The 22,070-nt window shown below is 40.7% G+C and overlaps 1 protein-coding gene across 1 annotated transcript in view; it reads right to left on the bottom strand.

The window, feature by feature from the left end:
* SP1 (Sp1 transcription factor) overlaps positions 1–19,873 on the bottom strand; it is a 45,218-nt gene extending 25,345 nt beyond the window's left edge. The window contains exons 1-3 of the mRNA XM_043564073.1: positions 19,608–19,873; positions 18,412–18,566; positions 16,579–18,094 (exon numbers count right to left, since the gene is read on the bottom strand). Coding sequence (XP_043420008.1) covers positions 16,579–18,094; positions 18,412–18,566; positions 19,608–19,614 — 1,678 coding nt within the window. The 5' untranslated portion in view covers positions 19,615–19,873. The remainder of the gene's footprint in view (positions 1–16,578; positions 18,095–18,411; positions 18,567–19,607) is intronic.
* Positions 19,874–22,070: the final 2,197 nt, after the last annotated feature.

Raw genomic sequence — 22,070 nt, 5'->3', positions numbered from 1 at the left:
GAACCTGCTTGAGATTTTCTCTCTCTCCTTCTCTCTCTGCCCCTCCCCTGCTCATGCTCTCTCTCAAAATAAGTAAATAAAAAAAGTTAAATACATTCAAATTTAAATAAAGTAGAAGAAAACACACCAAAATTGGTGACTGTGATGGGGAGTAGTTATTAGTTTTTTCTCCTTTCAATTTCTCTTATTTTCTGTAATATAATTATATAACTTTTATCATTAAAAACACCTACACAGCAAAAAACTAAATTAAAAAAAAATCAGCCTGTGCATCTCACCCTTTTATTATTAACCGTGTTTTATAGATTTAACAACTGATTCTTCACATCTCAGTAAATGCGTAGTTTTCTTGAAGTATGGAGCAATCTGCACAATGATGTCAAAGGTTCTTACCAGTAGGTGTCACTATAACTAAATGATGGAGGAGTTTTTAAAGTCCACCCTCCCAGCAAAGAGGCTTAGGGGGGCAAAAAAAGGGAAAAGCAATCCACAAATTTTAACTGGGATCACTTGAGGAAGTAGAATTCAGAGGTCTCTCCATCAAAACTAGATTTTTTTTTCCAGCTTTGGTTATGTTTCTTTCTTTTCTTAAATTTTTAACATTTATTTATTTTTGAGACAGACAGAGCGGTGAGTGCGGAGGGGCAGAGTGAGAAGGAGACACATAATCCGAAGCAGGCTCCAGGTCCTGAGCTGTCAGTGCAGGGCCTGATGCAGGGGTCGAACTCTTGAACGGTAAGATCATGACCTGACCCGAGGTCGGAAGTTTAACCCACTGAGCCACCCAGGCACCCCAGTAATGCTTCTTTACTAAACACTGTAGTTTTATGTTACCCAACATGAATTCAAAAGTACAGATATCCCTATTTTTTGTGTCCAAAAAATAAAGATCTCAAAATTTGATTATTAGTAACATACTGAAATTCTCCTACTAAATTCCAAGACTTTCACCTACTTCTCACCTTTATCAACATCATTCCACAATGAAAACTGTTTTTCAAGAAAGAGAAAATAAATAAGAATTGTCATATCTTTCCCCCCAACTCTCAGCACAGTGATAGTTTCCTGGAGAAGGGGTCTCACTTTAACATCCCTCCCAAACTAGCTGTAATTACTATTATTATTCAAACTGGTATGATTTATTTAAATCATTTAATTTAATGATATAATAATTTGTAATTTATTTAAACACACACACACACAGAGGAAAGCTGTGGGAGAAGGATATAAAGATTAAGAGAATATAGTCATTTGGTTCAGTTTATTAAGAGCAAGAAAGTGATGAACAGGAGAATAATAAAATTAATTTTGGACTTAATTCATGCTTCCACTTTCCTGATTAAAGGAAAGATGAGGCAGTTCTTTCTGCCCACAGGTCCTATCCCCATGCTTAATAAAACCACTTTTTCTGCACCAAAAAAATAAAATAAAGGAGAGATAAGCATATCTTCTCCTCTCTTGTTGGTTTTTAAATCAGGTTCTTTTTTTTTTTTTAAGTTTTTATTTTGAGACACACACACACACACACACACACACACACACACACAGAGGAGGGGCAGAAAGAGAGAGAGAGTGAGAGAATCCCAAGCAGGCTCCACACAGCACAGAGCCCAATACAGGGCTCCATCCTGCAAACTATGAGATCATGACCTAAGCTGAACTTAAGAGTCAGATGGATGGGGGCGCCTGGCTGGCTCAGCTGGTTAAGTGTCCAACTTCAGTTCAGGTCATGATCTCATAGTTTGTGGGTTCGAGCCCCATGTCAAGCTCTGTGTTGACAGCCTAGAGCCTGTTTCAGATTCTGTGTCTCCCTCTCTCTCTGCCCTTCCCCTGCTCAATGCGCTGCCTGTCTCTCAAAAATGAATAAACATTAAAAACAAGCTGGAAAAAAAAAAAAGTCAGATGCTTAACCGACTGAGCCACCCAGGTGCCCTAAATCAAGATTGTTTTGACTGACAGTTGGACTGTTCATATCCATTAACTGATATTTTTAAATTACCGGGAGGCTCTGATGATTAAAATTAACAAGGACATTAAATACACTATTAATGCACTATAATGGTGCAGTTGGACAAACCTAGGTCTGAATCCTGGTTTCACCACTTACCAGCAGAGTAACCTCTCTGAGCCTTACTTTCCTCATCAGCAAAAAAGATACAATTATACTGGACTAATAAAATTAATGTAAAGCAGGGGCACCTGGATGGCTTTGTTGGTTAAGTGTCCAACTTCGGCTCAGGTCATTATCTCATGGTTCGTGGGTTCGAGCCCTACATCGGGCTCTGTGCTGACTCAGCAGGCTCAGAGACTGGAGCCTGCTTCAGATTCTGTGTCTCCCTCTCTCTGCCCCTCCCCTGCTCCCACTCTCTCTCTGTCTCAAAAATAAACATTAAAAAAATTTAATATAAAGCATACTTAGCATCGTTCCTGACACATAGGAGGCACTCAATAAATCACTGTATATTAAGAAAATAAAAGGGTTGAATGTGACTTTTAATGTTTTTTTCCTCCCATCTATATGTGCACCCCTACTACTCACGGTATGTTATTTTGAACTTAACTAGAAGAGTTATAATATCAAATTCAATCATCAGTGTTTTTTTTTTTCCTTGGGGGGAGAAAAAAGCTATGGGTTGGTTCTTCTCTAAAGGTTTTCAGTAAAGAAGAATCTACTGTGACTAATGTATTCTTCTCACATTCCTCCCCACAAAATAAGATTTATATTAATTAAAGTTTTTCTCTTGAAAAAAACTCAATCATCAGTATCTCTAAAACAGCACCAATAAAAAAATATTGTAAAACAAACAAAAAATAAAATGCACATTAATATTTTGCTTCTAACCACTGGATGTACCATTAAAAAAGGAAAATCATATCAAAGTCTTCAAATTATATTTGATTCCCATTAAAAGTAGTTTGGTGTTGATTAGTAATGCAGAAATAACCATTCTGAATACACAGTGTTGTCTTGAAAGGAGAAACAGTACAGATTAAACTTCATGTTTTCAGAAAACTTTCTGGATAAAATATAGTAATGAGATGCTATGTGATAATAAAACCATGAAAGCATGTTGAAGTAGAAATATACATAGGGAAGGTAAGTTCTTTAAACTCAGGTATCCTAGAGACTCTCCCCTAAACAAGACCAGATTAATTTTGCTTGTAGGGCCTGAAGAAAAATGAATAGTAATAGTCATCTATCATGTTTTGTGATAAGATTTTTTAAATATAGTACTAATAAGAGTAACGGAAACCAAAAAAGGATATGGAAACATCCAAAATCCTACCATCCCATCAAATCATTATCACTTTTCCATCTTTTCCCAATACTATTCATAGGCACAATACACTTTACCTATTTGTGATAATAGTTACATTATACATAAAAGTCTGAAATAAAGAAGTAACTCTTCAGATCCACACCATTCTGAGATCCCTGCAGTGACCAAATACGCACCTACGTGCTGGGTACCTCTTAATGATAGAGCTCTTAAAGTTTATGCATGAGTAATGCCTGCAGTACAATTATATAATCTGATGTACTATAGTTAATATTTCAGCCGCTCCCTAAGCATAAACTCTACAGTCACTTTTTAATATGAGAACCAGACTTCATCTTGTCTTAATTTACCTAGATTACTAGATAAGTACTAAAAGCAAATATTCTCATTTATACCTAGTGTTGCAAAAACACACTGCTGCTTTAAACTGCCAATGACAGTATCACAAAAGAATGTGAGATAGAAATGCTACTCCATGAAAATATACAGGTGCTCATCTATGCATCTGTGTACTTCTTCTCTTATACTGGTTTCCTTCAACTTTTGCTTGAAATGGCAATGGATAATTCAGACATATTTAATATATTTTAGGTTTTCTGTTCCTTTAATACTACATAATGAATGAATCACCAATAAACTCCTAACGACTTATTCTAAGTACATTATGATTCAAAATGACAAAGCTGTATGCTCTATTATATTCTATATTTAAAACACAGGAAAATTTGAAACTACCTGAATATTTGACAAAAGAGAAATAAATTGTGGCAAATGACTTGATAGAATATGACACAGTAATTAAAAACCACCCCTTTAGAAAGAAACATAAAACAAGGATCCTTACTATTACAACTATTACTTAACAAGAATGAAGTATAAATACTAGAAAGGAGTAGGTAAAATTATTTGTGGGTCACAGGAGTATACCTAGAAATCCAAAGAAAATCACTAAAACTATTGAAAGCAGTAAGATTACAGTAAGCCGTATGAAATCAATGCCCATAAGTCAATAGCTTTCCTATTTACAAATAAGAATCCGTAAGAAATAAAATGGAAGAGGGGTGACTGGATGCCTCAGTCGGTAGAGCATGCGACTCTTGATTTCATGGTTGTGGGTATGAGCCTCGTATTGGGTGTAGAGATTACTTAAAAATAAAATCTTAAAGCTCTTCCCATAAGCAGCCTGAGGGGATCTCTGAAAATGGTCCGCTATTCACTTAGCCCAGAGAACCCAACAAAATCATGCAAATCAAGAGGTTCAAATCTTCATGCTCGCTTAAAGAATACTGGTGAAACTACTCAGGCCATTAAGGACATGCATATCTGAAAAGGACCAAGCATCTGAAAGATGTCACTTTGCGGAAGCAATGTGTGCCATTCTGTCGCTACAATGGTGGAGTTGGTAGGTGTGCCCAAGGCCAAACAGTGGGGCTGGACACAATGTTGGTGGCCCAGAAAGAGTGCTGAATTTTTACTGCACATGCTTAAAAATGCAGAGAGTAATGCTGACCTTAAGGGTTTAGATGTAGATTTCCCTGGTCATTGAGCACATCCAGGTGAACAAAGTCCCCAAGATGCAGCACAGAACTTAACAGGGCTCAGGGTCAGATTAATCCATACATGAGCTCTCCCTGGCACATGGAGATGATCTTTACTGAAAAAGAGCAGATTGTTCCTAAACCAGAAGAGGAAGTTGCACAGAAGTAAAAAATATCCCAGAAGAAACTGAAAAAAAAAAAAAAAAAAAATTTACGGCCTGGAAGTAAATTCTGCATAAAATAAATGCAAATAAAAGTAAAAACCAGAAGGGGTGCCTGGGTGGTTCAGTGGGTTAAGCATCCAACTCTTGATTCCAGCTCAGATCACAATCTCACAGTTCATGAGTTCAAGCCCCAAGTAGGGTTCTGCACTAACAGCATAGAGCCTGCTTGGTATTCTCTCTTCTCTCTCTCTCTGCCCCATCCCCCAACCCAAAATAAACAAACGTTTAAAAAAAAAGTAAAAATGGAAAACAAATTTTAAAAATTAATTAATTAAAAAAAGGAAGAAAAGGTCTTATTCATAAGAGCAGCAAAAACTATAAAATGCTAAGCTTAACCAGCAAGAAATGTGTAGGACAAATAAGAAAATAATGAAAACATAATGAATCAATCAAAATAAAAATTCCCATCACTTCTCGGCTTTTTGGCTAAAATCAAATGTAAAATAAAAATCCCAGAAGGATTTATTTGGGGAACCTGACAAAATGTGTCAAATTCACCTGGAAGAATAAGTGACCAATCAGGAAAAATTTTTAAGTAGTAATGAGGGAAAATATTAAAGCTTTTATAAGATTTATTAAAACAAAGTACTAGGAAAAAAAATAAAAACAGGCAACTCAGAAAAGAAAAAAATGCAAATAATAAATGAAAATATATTTAATTCCCTAATACCCAAATAATGCTAATTAAAGCAAGAATCTTTTCCCCCTTCTTATTGGCAAAGACTGATAATAATGGGAATATAAATTGTTAGCTTTAGAAAATCAGTTTAACTGTAAATATCAAAATATTAAGTGTATAAAACCTTTGACCCACTGATGCTTAGAATTTTTTTTAAGTAAGCTCCACAGCCAACGTGGGGTTTGAGCTCACAACCCCGGGAGCAAGATCCACATGCTCTACCGACTGAGCCAGCCAAGTGCCCCTCTTAGAATTTTTTTTTTTAATTGAGGTGAAATTCACATAGCATACCATTAACCATTAGCATACAATTAACCATTTTAAAGTGTATGATTCAGTGGCATTTAGTGCATTTACAATGCTGTGCAACCACTACCTCTCTATACTTTCAAAACTTTCAGCACCCCAGAAAAATACCCATACCTATTAAGTAATCATTCTCCATTTTCCCCTCACCCCATACCTTGGCAACCAGTGTCTACAGATTTTCCTATTCTAGATAGTTCATATAAACAGAATGTTAAAATATGTGACCTCTTCTCTCTGGCTTATTTCTTTTAACAGAATGTTTTGGGGCACCTGGGTGGCTCAGTCAGTTAAGCGTCTGACTTTGGTTCAGGTCATCTATCTCACGGTTCATGAAGTCAAGCTCCACATCAGGCTCTATGCTGACAGCCTGGAGCATGCTTGGGATTCTTTGTTTCCCTCTCTCTACCCCTCCCCCGGCACGTGCTCTGTCTCCTTCTCTCTCAAAAGTAAATGATAAACATTATTAAAAAAAAACACCCACAACAGAATGTTTTCCAGGCTCACTCACATTGCATTTATCAATACCTCATTCCTTTTAATGGCTGAATAATATTCCATCACGTGGATAGATCACATTTTGTTTATCCACTGGACATTTAGATTGTCTCCACACCTTTCCATAACCATGAATAATGCTGCCATAAACACTTGTATACAAGTTTCTGTGGGGCCATATGTTCCTTTTTCTCTTAGAAATATACCTAGGGGGATGCCTGGGTAGCTCAGTCATTAAGCATCTGACTTTGGCTCAGGTCATCATCTCACAGTTTGTGAGCACAAGCCCCACTTTGGGTAAAATATGGTCAAGCCCTGCTTCGGGTGAGCCCTGCTTCTCTCTCTCTCTATCACTCTCTCTGTCCCTTGGATTTTCTCTCCCACTCTCTTTGCTTCCCACTCACCAGTGCCCTTTCTCTCAAAAAGAAAGAAAGAAAAGAAAAGAAAAGAAAAGAAAAGAAAAGAAAAGAAAGAAAGAAAGAAAGAAAGAAAGAAAGAAAGAAAGAAAAGAAAGAAAAGAAAAAAGAAAAGAGAAGAGAAGAAAAAAAAGAAAAGAAAAGAAAAGAAAAGAAAAGAAAAGAAAAGAATGTAATTAGGAGGGGCACACCTGGGTGGCTCAGTGGGTTGAATGTCTGACTCCTGATTTTGGCTCAGGTCATGATCTCACTGTTCATGGGTTCCAACCCAAGTCGGGCTAGCAAAGCAGTACATGACCTACTTGGGATTCTCTCTCTCCCTCTCTCTCTGCCCCTCCTGTGCACGTGTTCTCTCTCTCTCAAAATAAACATATAAACTTTAAAACTGAATAGTCCATGGAGTATAAAATTTTTTTACACAATTTTCCATCCCTATGTTTTTTACTTTTTAATATTTGAGAGAGAGAGAGAGAGAGAGAGAGAGAGAGAGAGAGAAAATGAGCGGGGGAGGGGCAGAGAGACAGAGGGAGAATCCCAAGCAGGCACCATGCTGTCAGCACAGAGACCAACTCAGAGCTCGATCCCATGAACTGGAAATCATGATCAGAGCAGGAATCAAGAGTTGGCCATGCCCCACATCCGGCTCTCTATCAACATGAAGCTCACTTCAGATTCCCTGTCCTTCTCTCTCTGCCCCTCCTCCTCCCTCCCTCCCTCTCTTCTCTCTCTCTCTCTCTCTCTCAAAAATAAACATCCATGGGGGGGGGGGGCTGGGTAGCTCAGTTGAGCGTCTGACTTCAGCTCAGGTTGTCATCTCATGGTTCCATTTGTGAGTTCAACTCCACATTGGGCTCACTGCAGTCAGCACAGAGCCTGCTTCATATCTTCCATCCCCCTCTCTGCCCCTCTCCCACTTGCACTCTCTCAAAAATAAACAAGTTAAAAAATAAACAAACATTACAGAGAAAAAAAAAGAGTCGGCTGCTAGATCAACTGAGCCACCCACGTTTTCAACATGCACCTATTTAAGTTGAAATGTTTATTTCTTAAATTTTTATGGTAAGACACACCTTGGTAATATAATATATATAATATTTTTCAATACCTCCATTTTAGTTACTGAAATAACATTTTAAGAATTAAACAAAGGGGCGCCTGGGTGGCTCAGTCGGTTAAGTGTCCGACTTCGGCTCAGGTCATGATCTCCCAGTCCGTGAGTTTGAGCCCCGCGTCGGGCTCTGTGCTGACAGCTCAGAGCCTGGAGCCTGTTTCGGATTCTGTGTCTCCCTCCCTCTCTGACCCTCCCCTGTTCATGCTCTGTCTCTCTCTGTCTCAAAAATAAATACATGTTAAGGAAAAAAAAAAAAAAAAAGAATCAAACCAATTGGAAGTGCCTGGGTGGCTCAGTCGGTTGAGGGTCCAACTTCAGCTCAGGTCATGATCTTGCAGTCTGTGAGTTCAAGCCCCACGTCAGGCTCTGTGCTGACAGCTCAGAGCCTGGAGCCTGCTTCAGATTTTGTGTCTCCCCCTCTCTCTGCCCCTCCCCTGCTCACACTCTGTCTCTGTCTCAAAAATAAATAAAACATAAAAAAAAAATAAACCAATTAGTTGTCAGAACGTTTTCAGAAGTAAATCAAAGAACCACGAGTAATTTAAGTCTGGATGCATCTGAGTTTGCTTCATATTGCAGGTAAAAGTAATACAATTTGATGATATGTTAGAGCTTTTATTAAGACAGCTCCCACCAGGCATTTGACTAAAAGATTAATTACCATTACACCAAGATGTCTGGCCAAGCTGCAGTAAGTATATAAGTAAGTATATAAGCTAGAAATGAGAATATCCAATTGTCTGGGACAACAGTTTTCTGTGGCTGGGGGGTGGGGGAATCACAGAATTATTTCCATAAAGGGAAATGTTTGCCAGCAACAAGCCATCTTTACTTTTTGTGGCATTTTATGCGAAAGTAATTAAAATAAGGAGGTAAGCAATTACCAGTTACCTAAGAATGATTTATCATTAAAAGCATGCTCACATTGTATATCATGACAATTTTTCTTATACAATCCAAACCAGCAATAATTCCGGTCTCAAATCTCAGCCCTTGAGTTCCATTTTAAGCATCTTACTTTACAAACATCCGAGATTTAAGTAACCTAAAAGCAGCTGGATAATAACTATTAGGTATATATTAATGATCTTGCTCCATTAGGTTAGGATATTTGGAAATAATCTTATGAGAAAAGTACTCAGAAAAGTTAAAAATGTAGTTCTGACTATAAACATAGCACAAAAATGTGAGGGGTTTTTTTTCTTTTCTTTTTTTAAAGTTTCTTTATAGAGGGGCGCCTGGGTGGCTCAGTCAGTTGAGCACCCGACTTCAGCTCAGGTCATGATCTCACGGCTCATGAGTTCGAGCCCCACATCAGGCTCTGTGCCGATAGCTCAGAGCGTGGAACCTGCTTCAGATTCTGTGTCTCCCTCTCTCTCAGCTCCTCCCCTACTCACACTCTTTCTCTCAAAAATAAACAAACATTAAAACAATTTTTTTAAATAAATGAAAATAAAGTTTCTTTATAAAAGGTAAAAGCAAAGTTACCAAAGTAAGCATATTTTTTCAGAAAATGAAAAATAGAATCACCATATGATCCATCAATCCTACATCTGGGTATATATGCAAAAGAGTTGAAAGCAGGATCTCAAAGAGATTATTTATACACCCAAGTTCACAGCAGTACTATTCCCAAAAGTCAAGAGGCAGAAGCAACCCAAATGTCCATGATAGATGAACAGATAAAGACAATGTGGTATATGCATACAATGAATATTATTCAGCCATACAAAGGAAATCCTGTCATATGCTACAATATAGATGAACTTTGATGATATTGTGCTAAGTGAAATAAACCAGCCACAAAAAGACAAGTACTCTATGATTCTACTTATGTGACAAATTAGTAGTCTAAAGTAGTCAAATTTATAGAAAGTAGAATAATGGTTGCAAGGGAATGGTGGGAGAGGGGAAATGAGTTTAATGGGTACAGTTTCAGTTTTGTATGGTAAAAAAGATCTGGAAATCTTCTGCAATGTGAATATACTTAATTAACACTATTGAACTGTTCATTTAAAGATGATTAAGATGGTAAATTTAAGAAAGGAGGAACAAGATGGCAAAAGAAAATCAAAGACATCTCGTTACTTTGAAAACATGAAGGTGCTGACACCTCAGAGCCTGGAACCTGCTTCGGATTCTGTGTCTCCCTCTCTCTCTGCCCCTCCCCTGTTCTAAGATGAATAAATACTATAAATAAATAAATAAATACACACATACATACATACATACATATATACATACCTGACAATATATAACACAGTAAAAGAAAACTATAAATCCAAAATAGTGTGGCCCTATGGTTTCATATATTTTCTGCAACTGTCAGTATTCGTTGTGTGAAAACTTGTCCCCTCTGGAGTGCACTAAGAGTAGATAACTATAGCACAACAATAATTGGAGCTCCATGAAAGCCAAGGACCATCATCTGTTTCAGTGAATTCTGAGAGCCTAGCACATTTGACACACAGTAAATATTCAATAAATTTTGCTAAATTTGTCTATGAATAAAGCATGAATCCATTTTCACTGCTACACTTTTTGCATCTAACTCTTAAGTCTGCTGGGGGCAATTATATTACTAAGTATACTGGTGTTCAGTAAATGCCTATGTAAGTTAACCTAACCATGAGTATTACTGAATTTCTTAACAGCCTTTAATGCTAAACAAGGAAGCCATTCAAAACATGATAATACCAACAAGATAATCTGTTAAGAGAATGCCAAAGAAATTTCTTGATAATATGGAAAATTTCCAAATACAGTTTTCAGAGTTAAGAGCTTTTTACCTTCTTTAAAACAAAATAAACATGAGTGCAAGACATTGCCGAAGAATTCTAGGCATAGTACTTTTCAGATACCACCAGTGACCATAAGAGATATTATACATTGTCTATGTAAGGCCTGGACAAAATTGGGGCCTATATAGTCTCTCGAAGAGTTGTTAAACTATATCCCCAACAAGTATGTCAGGATAGTTTTTTTTTTTTTAAATCAGAAATGTGATGGGTAGAGAAGGCAGGTACTGAAAGGGAATTTCCTGATAACATGGAAAACAATAGGTGACGAACAATAAGGAGATAAAGTTTGCTATGAAAGTGTCTCAAGCATATCAGGAAAAAAAATAAGGAAGGTAACAGGGAAAACACATCGCATCTCTTTAACTGTAAAAAGGAAAAAGGGGGTGGGGATAATACCATTCTACACACATATCTCTATATGATATAGCTGACCTTCATGTTTTCAAAGTAACGAGATGTCTTTGATTTTTCTTTTGCCATCTTGCTCCTTCTTTCTTAATGTTTTGATCACATCACTAATTATTTATATTTTGCTTAATTAAATTCAAATTAATCTGATTACAACAAATCATGATTCATAACAAAAAGTTTATGAAGAAGTTGTTGTTGGGGTGCCTAGGTGGCTCAGGCCATTAAGCGTCAGACTCTTGGTTTTGGCTTAGCTCATGATCTCACCGGATGGTGAGATTGAACCCTTCCCCCAATCCAGCTCTCTGCTGTCGGCACTGAGCCCACTTTGGATTCTCTGTCCCCTTCTTTCTGCCCCTCCATCTCTCTCTTTTCTCTTCTCTCTCCCTCTCAAAAATAAACATTTAAAAATTAAAAATCTTAAAACCAAAAAATACTAGTGTAGTATAGTGGAAAAAGATACTGATCTGAATTCAAAAGATCTGTTACAGTGACCTCTGGCAAGTCGTTGAAACTACTCCACATTCTGTCAAAATGGGGGTACTGGAAGGGGTGAGGGTTTTCAGCTCTAACAGTCTTCAGTTTAGTTGCTACTACCATTGATAGTCTGGCTTAATTGTATTGTTTGCAAAGAGCTGTAATTTTTAATCTATCAAAACAGGTCAAATTCAATGAAGAACATACTGAATAATATGAAAAGATCCACCTTAATAGCATTTAACCTTTCTTAGATTATTTGCAGCAAACATTTGCTTTCCTATAAAAATAATATTTTTTACATTTTCAGAGATGTATAGATTTTTAATTTAGTTCTCTCATCATTTAACGGTCAAGTCTCTATCTTCACATAGGGATTTTATATTTTAACTCCTTCAAAATTGTTAAGTCATTATTTATTTTGTACATAGACACGGAGGTAGGACGATTTACAGTAAATTAGAAAGGCACATCCAAAGTTGTCAAACAAGTAATACTGCCCAGTTTCCATAAGCAATTCAGAGTTTTAAAAACACTGAAGCAAAAGTACAATTCAACTTCCAGCTCAAATTTGCAACCAACTCTAAAAAATAAAAAATAAAAAAATAAATCTTTCTACAGAAACTTTTTCAGGGTCTTCTAAGGGAAACAATTCTTAAAACCTAGCATGGTATTAATAATATAATCATAATGAGGGCATATACACTTTAAAATAATGGTTAGGCACACAAGCCCGAATAATAATGCTAAATGTTAGAGAAAGGAATAGCACTATTATGACACACCTGCTGTAGGAAATATGAAGAACAATAAACATCAAAGTAGAAAAGTTCAACTAATATTATCCATTAATGGTTAGACATCTGATAAATAACTTACAAAGCATTATGTAATAGAGCTTTTCCACAGATGTTCATTTTACATCTTAAAACATTTTCAAGGAGAGAAAACAATTAGAAGCAAGGAATGAGGAAAACTAAATTAGTGGCAACATTTAAATGCTACTTTACAAAGTGGAACAGTTAAAAGGAAAGGGAGATATGAGAACAGAATAGATATTAAACTTTTCTGAAACACTAGGCACCCTTGTGCTCTTGTTATTTAATTAAGAACTAAAATGGCCACATTACACAACGCAACGTGATTTAACAATGACGTCATTTACAGAAAGCCACTGGAATGAATAAATAGGAGCAACTGACAAGGTCTGAGGACTGTCTTCTCATTCTTTTCAAATCAATGAAGGCACCTAGATTTTAAAGGAGACCTTTTCTACTTAAATTGAAATCACTTAAAAACACTAATATCACCTTCAGAAACAAATATAACATTAGATAAAAAAGGCAAACGATGCAGAAACATGTGATGTTATATTTGATAAAGTATATTATTTTAAAAAAGAAAATTATCTCATTTAATCTTTTGCCCTAGAATAATTCTAAACACATTCAAATCAGCTAAACCCATTTACATTGTTCAGGTACCCTAGTCTAAAATGCAACTTTTTAACAAATTAGGTCTCAGCAATCTGACCGCAAGTTTAGCGACACTGTTGGCAAACTGACTCTGGTATCACATTTAACTTAACTTCTAAGAGAAGACATTTTCCTGACCCCGATAAAACCAAGCAGATGTGAAATTTTTATTTTTAGTGCCTGAAATTTGCCTGAGTGAATTATAGCCATCAAGGAAATATGTTCTATTCTCCTGCCAAAGACCAGCCCTGAACTCTTTATTAGGCAGAACTCCCACGAAGTCATACAAACTGTCTTTCAAAGCTGCACCCCCACCCCCCAACCTGGTAGAAGAGTTTTCAGGACATAGCAGTGTCTGAGAAAAAACCTGAAGCTTTAAACTGGAAAAAAAACCAAGATCTGTGAGAGTGTAACTACAAAATGAGAGGAAAGGGTGTTGATTTAAAAGACAACAAAACAAGCTGAAGATAACTTAAAACAAAACAAAACAACAACAACAAAAACCCCTCAGAGCCCATAGATCATTTCACTGTCTAGAAATTAAACTTAGTTTACTGGGTGGTCCCTTCCTCACTACCACCCACCAGGGGCTGAGCCATAAAAAACACAGGATATTGAGATGGCTGGCTTACTTTGGTTCTAAGTTTGTGCTTTTGCCTGTGTATTCAGCAAACAAAAATAAACAGTGAAAGTCAACAGGGGAGCTTAAATGATTTCTAAAAGATGATTTTTAAAAATAATAAAAGTAAACAAAGTGAACACCAAGGAGGCTGCAGGCTTCCACAACCATGTAATAAAGTCTCATTTTGTAGAATGCTATGTATCTATCCACCAAGCTATACCTCACAACGGGACTTCACATTCAATGCTCTTTCTACTACATTATACTGGCAAGAGACTGAGCTTTTCCAGTAAAATCACTATATACCAGTAAGGGGGTAAAATGAGCCATTTTTAGCAGCCAGGCAACTGCTGAACAGCATTAAGGCTTCTAGGAAACGATTTTATTAGCTTTCATTAAGGATAAAGTTAGATCGACTGAAGGGGAAAAAAATGTTGCAGAAGACTAACCAGAAAGAAGGAAACTTTTCTCTTCAGAAACCACTATTAATGAAGCAACCAATCCCAACTCTCACAAAATGGCCTTTCAGAGGCTCATTCTTTCATTAGTGAATGTCAAGCTGCTGCTACTTTACAGAAAGGCATGCATTTTCTTGAGCTCAGAGACCATCAATAATAGCTAGGTAGCCCTATCCTATGACATATTAAATGGCAGGCTTCCCCAGAGCATGATTTAGCAATGAGAGTACCTCATAACTGTTCTCCAGAGCCTAAGTTATAAACCTTTTAAAAATTGCAAGGATCCAAATTATTACTAACTGGAACAATCTCGCAGTTTTGCCTTCCTTTGACAAAGAGCAAAACTGCTGGATACAACAACCTAAGAGCAAAGAGAAAACAAACATGCTAGTAAAGGTTATCCAGCCAAGTGTCTAATTTTCCAGGCTGCTGAATTTCGTTTTCATTAACTTTTTCCCATTTCTACTATCATAATTTTTAGCCTATAAAACACTTGGCCAACTCTAGAACATTAAATTTCAAAGAAGCAAAGACAGCTTTTCTAAAACATTTTTAACGATCTAAAGATTTCTCATGTCCTAAGTTAAAACTAACAGGGAATGCCTTAGACTAGAACTAACCACAAGCCCTAGCTCTGGCTGTAGTCTGGCCACTTAACTGCTTCTTCATACCTCAACATCCTCTTCTAGAAAATAAGGCAGTTGTACTAGATGATTTCTTAGGCCCCTTCCAGCTCTTTCTATTCCAAGATCTCCAATTTATTAAGAAAATTGTTATCTTAAGGCTCAAAATGTCATCATTCTAAACATGACCTCAAGAATGTAAAAAAGTTAGGGAACTTGAACAGATTCCCCCCCCCCCCCCAACACCATTTTCCAAAACTGCAGGAGACAGGAAATATGGCTGTCTATTTATTATCCTCTTTAATGTAAAAACCAGTATAAATGAAATGAGAACTTGGGGCACCTGGCTGATCAGTCAGAAAAGCATTCAACTCTTGGTCTCAGAGTCATGAGTTCAAGCCCCACGTGGGGTGTAGAGATTACTTAAATAAAACTTTTTTAAAAAAGTGAACTGAGAACTCTAATAAAAGTAAACAATTCATAAACCCACATGTATTCCAACAGAACTAGAAGTTTGGTGACATTAAACTATTTCCCATCATAATTTTTATATATCATGGCAGAATATAAAAATCTACAGAATCATCTTCTTGTACTTTATTAAAGATTAGCTCTATTGCCACAGAATTTAAAATGACAAAATTCTAAACAGACTTTCACTTTTTTAAATGGACACGTTTCAAATTTCAAATTAACCAACAGTGAAACACTGTTCAAAATGAATAATTGAATATTGTGGTCAACTGATTCAACATACATTCCAATACATACCTCTTCCCGAAGGACTCTTTTTCCCTTCAATGCTCTCCTTATTCCTAACTCCTCTCAACTCCACCTCCCCACTCCATTCCAGGCCATGCTCCCTTTCTCTACCCTCCCTTCTCAACCATACATTACTTTCAAAGCAGTCTAGGAAGTGGTTTTCTCATCTAGGAAGTACCAGAACCACCCAGCAAGCTTACTGAAAATATACATTAGTGTAAGGGGAGGCAGACGGATTCCACTTTTAAGGTAACCAGAAGTTTAAAAAATGAAACTTTAATTAACCGGCTTGCTCAGAAAATAGGATACTCTAGCTAACTAAAAATTAACCATGAAATTTATTTCATTAAAAATTCTTCCGGAATCCACTACGTCACTCTTCCCTCACTTAAGACTTACAGCTCATAAGAAATATCTGATTATTTAGTAACTGTCATACAAAGAGGTCAAGTTTATAATCAATTCTTATCTTACAAAGGGGTGGGCTTGTACGCCAAATAAAGCCCTTGAGGTAAGAATGGTTTTACGTTTTTAAAAAGTTGCAAAAAAAAAAACAAAACAAAAAGAATACTACATGTCTCACAAGCCCTAAAATATTTACTATCTGGCCCTTTACAGAAAAAGTTGCCGACCCTTGTTCTGTAGCACCAAAGGCACTGGAAGTACAGTGACCCCAGGGACGCTGCCCAGAAGTGCTCCTTTCTCATGAGATTAACTGAAAAAAAGTTTCCGTTAAGTCAGTTCCAAATGACTTAAACAGAATCATTGCCATTTCTCTAATCAACTTGCCCTCAAGAAACTGTTACCCACGAAAGTGTCTATTTCCTTCCTTAGACCCAATGGTTGCAGTTAAGCTGCTATTTAGCTCTGGAAATTAATATAAAAGATTGGAGGCTTACCTGGGGCATTTGCTATAGCCAAGGGCAGGCTTGGAAGCTGGTGCACCTGGATTCCTGAAGCACCCAATGCACTGAGGTTAATGGTCTGGAGGCCAGGCATGGAGGAGAGCTGAGCAGCATTCACAGTGACTGTGCCGGTAGGGATGGAGGCAGCTGAGGCAATGGGTGTAAGGGTGGTATTGCTGCTGCTGGTCTGCCCCAAGGAAACGCCCTGCATTGGGGCCAAGGTGATTGTCTGGGCCTGTGGGTTCTGAACTTGGAGATTCTGCAGCTGAAGAGTCTGCCAACTGACCTGTCCATTGGGCCCCACTGTTGGTGTCCGGATGATGATGGGGCCAGAGTTTGGAACAGCCTGAAGCTGGAGATTCTGGAGGGTTTCCTGGGAGATAGCTTGAGTTGTAAAGGTCTGCCCTGACAATGGTGCTGCTTGGAGGGCCTGGAGAGCCTGTCCCCCTTGAACAAGCTGAGGCTGGATAAGAATTTGTTGCTGTTGCTGTGTCTGCTGGTTCTGCTCTCCCTCTTTTTGTTGACTTGCTTGCAGAGAGCCTCCAGATGTCTGGTTCTGTTGGATGTTTAGAGCATCAGACCCCTGTAGCCCACTGACCCTCTGGGGTGTCTGCCCTTGAGAGTTGGTCCCTGCTGATCCGCTGGTGGTAAAGTTCATAATTCCCATGTTGCTGGTGGTAGTAGTTGTTGAGTAGCTATTGGCATTGGTGAAAAAGGAGCTGGAACTGGCTTGTGATGATACCAAACTGGCAGAACTGATGGCAGTCCCTGAGGTGGCGGGCTGTGAACCACTCTCTTGGGACCCAGAGCTGCTGATAGTGACTGCCTGAGAGCTAGGAGTCAAGGTAGCTGCAGAAACGCTGTTGACAGGTAGCAAGGTGATATTCCCATTTAGGGCCACTGGTACATTGGTCACATACTGAGTCTGTCCTGAGAGTACATTATTAGCCAGGCCTTGAAGGGGGACAGCCTGCTGGAGTAGATTTGGCATAGCAGCAATGATGTTGCCTCCACTTCCTCGATTTGTGATGATCTGTTGGTTTGCACCTGGTATGATCTGTATTTGACCAGAACCATCCTGCTGCACTTGGGCCCCAGTGGCAGCGAATTGCAGCTGTTGCCCATCAACGGTCTGGAACTGTGGGATTACTTGATACTGAATATTAGGCATCACTCCAGGTAATCCTGTCAGGACTTGCTGGTTCTGTAAATTGGACGTGGCAGCCACAACATACTGCCCACCAGAGACTGTGCGATTCTTGGAAGACTCACTGCCATTGCTGCCATTGGTACTGCTGCCACTCTGTTCCTTTGAGGTAGGGGTAGCCCCAGAGGAGGAAGAGATGATCTGCCAGCCATTGGCACCCTGTGAGAGTTGTGTGGCTGTGAGGTCAAGCTCACCTGTGCCCCCTGACTGGCTTGGGCCCTGGGAGTTGTTGCTGTTTTCATTGGGTGACTCAATTCTGCTGCAAGTTGCTGCCAGCAGAGCCAAAGGGGATGGCTGGGATTCCTGGCCAGAAAAGAAAGGAAAGGAAAGGATAGGAAAGGAAAGGAGTTAGTTCACTGACACCCAGCTGCCAGCCCAGGGGGCAGTATAAAACAAATAAACAGCCAAAAGGTGCAAAGAATGGGGGAAAATAACAGAAACAAAAAGTTGCCCCATCTACACTGTTGAAATTCTCATCTGAGGGGATCTCCCAATCATCTGTGTCCCTAGCTACAAAATGGTTCAGCCCCTTCCTAAAAATGTTTCTGTGAAACAGTAATCATCCAAGAAAACTTACATTCTCTTAACATGTCCCCCAGTCCCTCCTGATTATCACTTACCTGCCCTCCTCCTCCTCCACTGCTGCTACTGCCTGTGCTGCTGCTTCGAGCCTGAGAAAAGGCACCACCACCATTACCATTGCCCCCATTATTTCCACCAACTCCTTTTTCAATCTTCACCACAGCTGTCATTTCATCCATGGAGTGATCTTGGTCTAAAAATTAGAGACAAACAACTTAAAGTTGGAGAAAGAAAAAAGGTAAAATGATATGATAAAACAGAAACATCAGTACGGTTTAAAGCACTAACGTAAAAAACAAAAAAAAAAGTGGCTTGGAAAAGGGACAGCTGTAGGACATACAGAACATAAACTAGGCTGGGTAATGCTAAAACTGGGCCTCAATTCCCCCTTGCACAAAATTAAACTCCTAAAACATTGAAAATGTGCTTTGGGTACAGAAAATATGAGGAGCAGTGGACATGCTCAAAGAGTTTCAAAATATAAAAAAGTATCCCGGGGGGAAAAAAGGAGAAGGATAGATAGGTAAGGCAAAAAACAACATGTGGGTGGATGGAAATCTTGCTAAAATTAGGGTCAAAGGATATGGAGAAAGAAAATTCAAGTGTAAAAAGCAACAATAGAAGAGGGGCAAGGTAAAAAGAACAAAAAGTGTGAGTGAGAAAACATTTGTGAATACTGCTAAAGGGGCTAAAGGGGTCCAGGGGTTAAGAATCTGGAGCTTTCGGGGAAGACAGAGGGCGGGCCCTAGAGGGAAAGGGCGGTTTCGGGGTGAGGGGCGTGGAAAGGGCGGGACGGTGGGGGGGGAGGGGAAATCTACGGGGGGAGGGGAGGGCCTTGGGGCAGGCGGCGACCAGAGGGCGGACCAGGGAGGCGGTTGGCCCGGGCGGGGCCTGCACTGTTCGGGCCGCCCCCGCGGCTCCAGCCCCCGGCGGGAGGAGCCTCAGGCGGGCCGCCGAATAGTGGGGGGTAAGGCCCGTCCCCCGTGGCCGGGGCGGGCAGGGGGCGGGCGAGGCCACGCTGCCCCCTCCCCCGGGGCGGGCGGCCCATCCCCCTCTTTCTCGCAGGCCCCGCCACTGCCCCTTCTCCCTCCCTTCCCTCCGCCCCGGGCGGGACCAAGGCCGCCGCCGCCGCCTCCCGCCCGCCCCCCCTCACGGCGGGGACCGCCCGGTCGGCCCTCGCGCGCGCCCCCTCACTCCCCTCCCACCCCTAAGCGTGGAGTGGACTCATCCTTACCGCTCATGGTGGCAGCTGAGGGACGAGCTCAAGGGGGTCCTGTCCGGGGGGGTTGGGGGGGGCCAGGAAAAACGCGGACGCTGACGAGGCAAGCGAACCCGGACCGGACAGGGAGGGGGGGGGTAAGGAGGAGGGAGCAGCGCGCCACAAGCCCGGCCTCGGCCCCGCCCCTTCACTGCTGCCCCGCCCAATGAGGGAGGGAGAAAGGAGGGACATGAAGAAGAAGGACGGTCAAGCTGTCCAATGGCAAGATTCGCTTGCTCTCTGAGGCGTGTAAGACAAAGTTGCGTGCCGGGTGTCCGCCCAAGGAGGCCGCCCTCTCAGTTTTAAAAGCCAATGAAGGACGCAGGAAGTGAGGGTGGGCGGGAGCTGGTGATGATAGGCTTGGAAAGAAACCAGTCAGCCGCCAGGCGGGCTCTCTGAGTGGTAGGGATAGGAAGAGCTTTGATTGGAATGACAGAATAACGACCAACCAGAACTCTGGACATGCCTGGGCAAAGTCCCTGGTGGGAGGTGGTAAGAAGTAGGCAGAAATGGGATAGGATGAAGCTGATCAAAACCAATCAGAAATCAGGCGGGCGGCCAGGAAAGTTCTGATTGGATTAACACTGAAAAAAAAGACAAGATAGGACGCAAATTGACGCGAACGGAAAGCCAATTAAACGCCGAATGAACTCTGAGGGCGGGATTCTGGAGTGGGCAGAGAAGCGTTGGCGTCTCCCTCAGTCACTCAGTCCAATGAGGCGGCGAAGGAAACCAGGCACCGCCTCCAACTTGGCCAATGGGCGTTACGGGAACCTCCCGACATGGGGGAGGGAGCAGGGCTGTGCCAAGAGGAGTCCGTCGCCATTTTGGCTCTCCTCAGGGGACTTCTTCGCAGTGATTAGGTGGCACGCTTCAGTGGAGCCCTTCTGCTCCACAAGTGTCAGGGCCACGACATCCGGTGCTCGGTTTTGCCTGGCCACCAGGGCTCGTTTGAGTCTTCGCTTAACCGCTCTTAAAAGTGCCTCTCAAGTCTACTCCTTCCCGGAGTGGGCGGATGCCTCTGAATGTGGGTGTAAGCCCTGTGGGTGCGGGCGCGACGAAGTCTGGCGACGCGCTCCCTGTTAATACTGAACTGACCATTCGCGAGGGCTTTGAGACTCCCAACTAACGCCATTTTATTAAGTTCTCCCAGCCAAAGGTGCTAACTGCTTGATTGCTGTGGGGTTAACCTTCCAGGAGCTGGTCTGAGGCGAAGCACATTGGAGAACCACCTAGAGCGAATGCCCTGCAAACCACTTCCTTTTTCTCCCCTTCATTGCAAATACCATCCAAGCATAAAGAGCTCCTGCTTTCGCAACCACAAAGTTAAAGGAGATTTTTTCCCGAGGCACCTGAGTTTCTGGCCTTCCATCCCACCCCTCCTTTTTCCTGGTTTCGGTGGAGGCGGCCTGGGTGATTTGTCATTGCCACGAGGTCATTCTCTGTAGCACTTACGTGTTGTCACTTCGTTATCTACAATCCAGCGCTTCGCGATACGTTGTCATGTTTTAAGGTCTGGATCTCCCTAAAACAGGCCTCTGATGCTTTGGATAGGGCCTGAATAAGGTGAAGCGGTTGTTGGGGCGTGTTAGGGGCCTAAGGTCAGTTAGGCTTTCCCATTCCTCCTGTCCTTCTCACAAGGAAGATGATAGTAGTAGGATGTTACGTATTTTATAAGAAAGTTGGGCTGGGAAATAACTGGCCCAAGGTCACGAAGCTAGTAAGTTGTAGCGCCACGTTCCAACCCGGAACAATCCCACAAAGACTTATTTTTTATTTATTTATTTTTTTAATGTTTGTTATTTGAGAAAGAGACAGGGAGCAAGCAGGGGAGGGGCAGAGAGAGGGAGACACAGAATCTGAAGCAGGCTCCAGGTTCTGAGCTGCCAGCACACAGCCCGACGCGGGGCTCGAACCCACAGATGGCAAGATCATGACCTGAACCGAAGTTGGATGTTTAACCCACTGAGCCACCCAGGCGCCCCCCCCCCCAAAAAAAGTCTACTGTAGATTTTAAAACAAATAAAGCATGCCTGCTCTAACCACTTACATATGTATATATGAGTATATACACAGTTTTTCAAAAACACTTTTGTATTCTCCTCTAGCTCCTGAAAAAAATTCCTGCCCTAATTTCCATGACAGCTCAGATGGCATTATCCTCTTGCATACCTTTATATAAAACATCACATTACATTACAATTAATAGCATACCTCTAGATCAAAATTCTCAAAATGATTAATATCAGACTCTATCCAAATCCTTTGGGCTGCTTTGTTTAAAAAGGTGGATTTGGGGATGCCTGGGTGGCTCAGTCGGTGGTCGGGGGAACATGGGACTCTTGATTTTGGCTCAGGTCACGGTCTCCGTGTCAGGCTCCTCGCTGAGCATGAAGCCTACTTGGGATTTTCTCTCTCCCCCTCTCTCTCTCTCTCCTC

The sequence above is a fragment of the Prionailurus bengalensis genome, chromosome B4 (assembly GCF_016509475.1).
Source record: "Prionailurus bengalensis isolate Pbe53 chromosome B4, Fcat_Pben_1.1_paternal_pri, whole genome shotgun sequence".
In the NCBI taxonomy this organism is placed as follows: Eukaryota; Metazoa; Chordata; class Mammalia; order Carnivora; family Felidae; genus Prionailurus; species Prionailurus bengalensis.
This window is presented reverse-complemented; position numbering and strand designations above follow the sequence as displayed.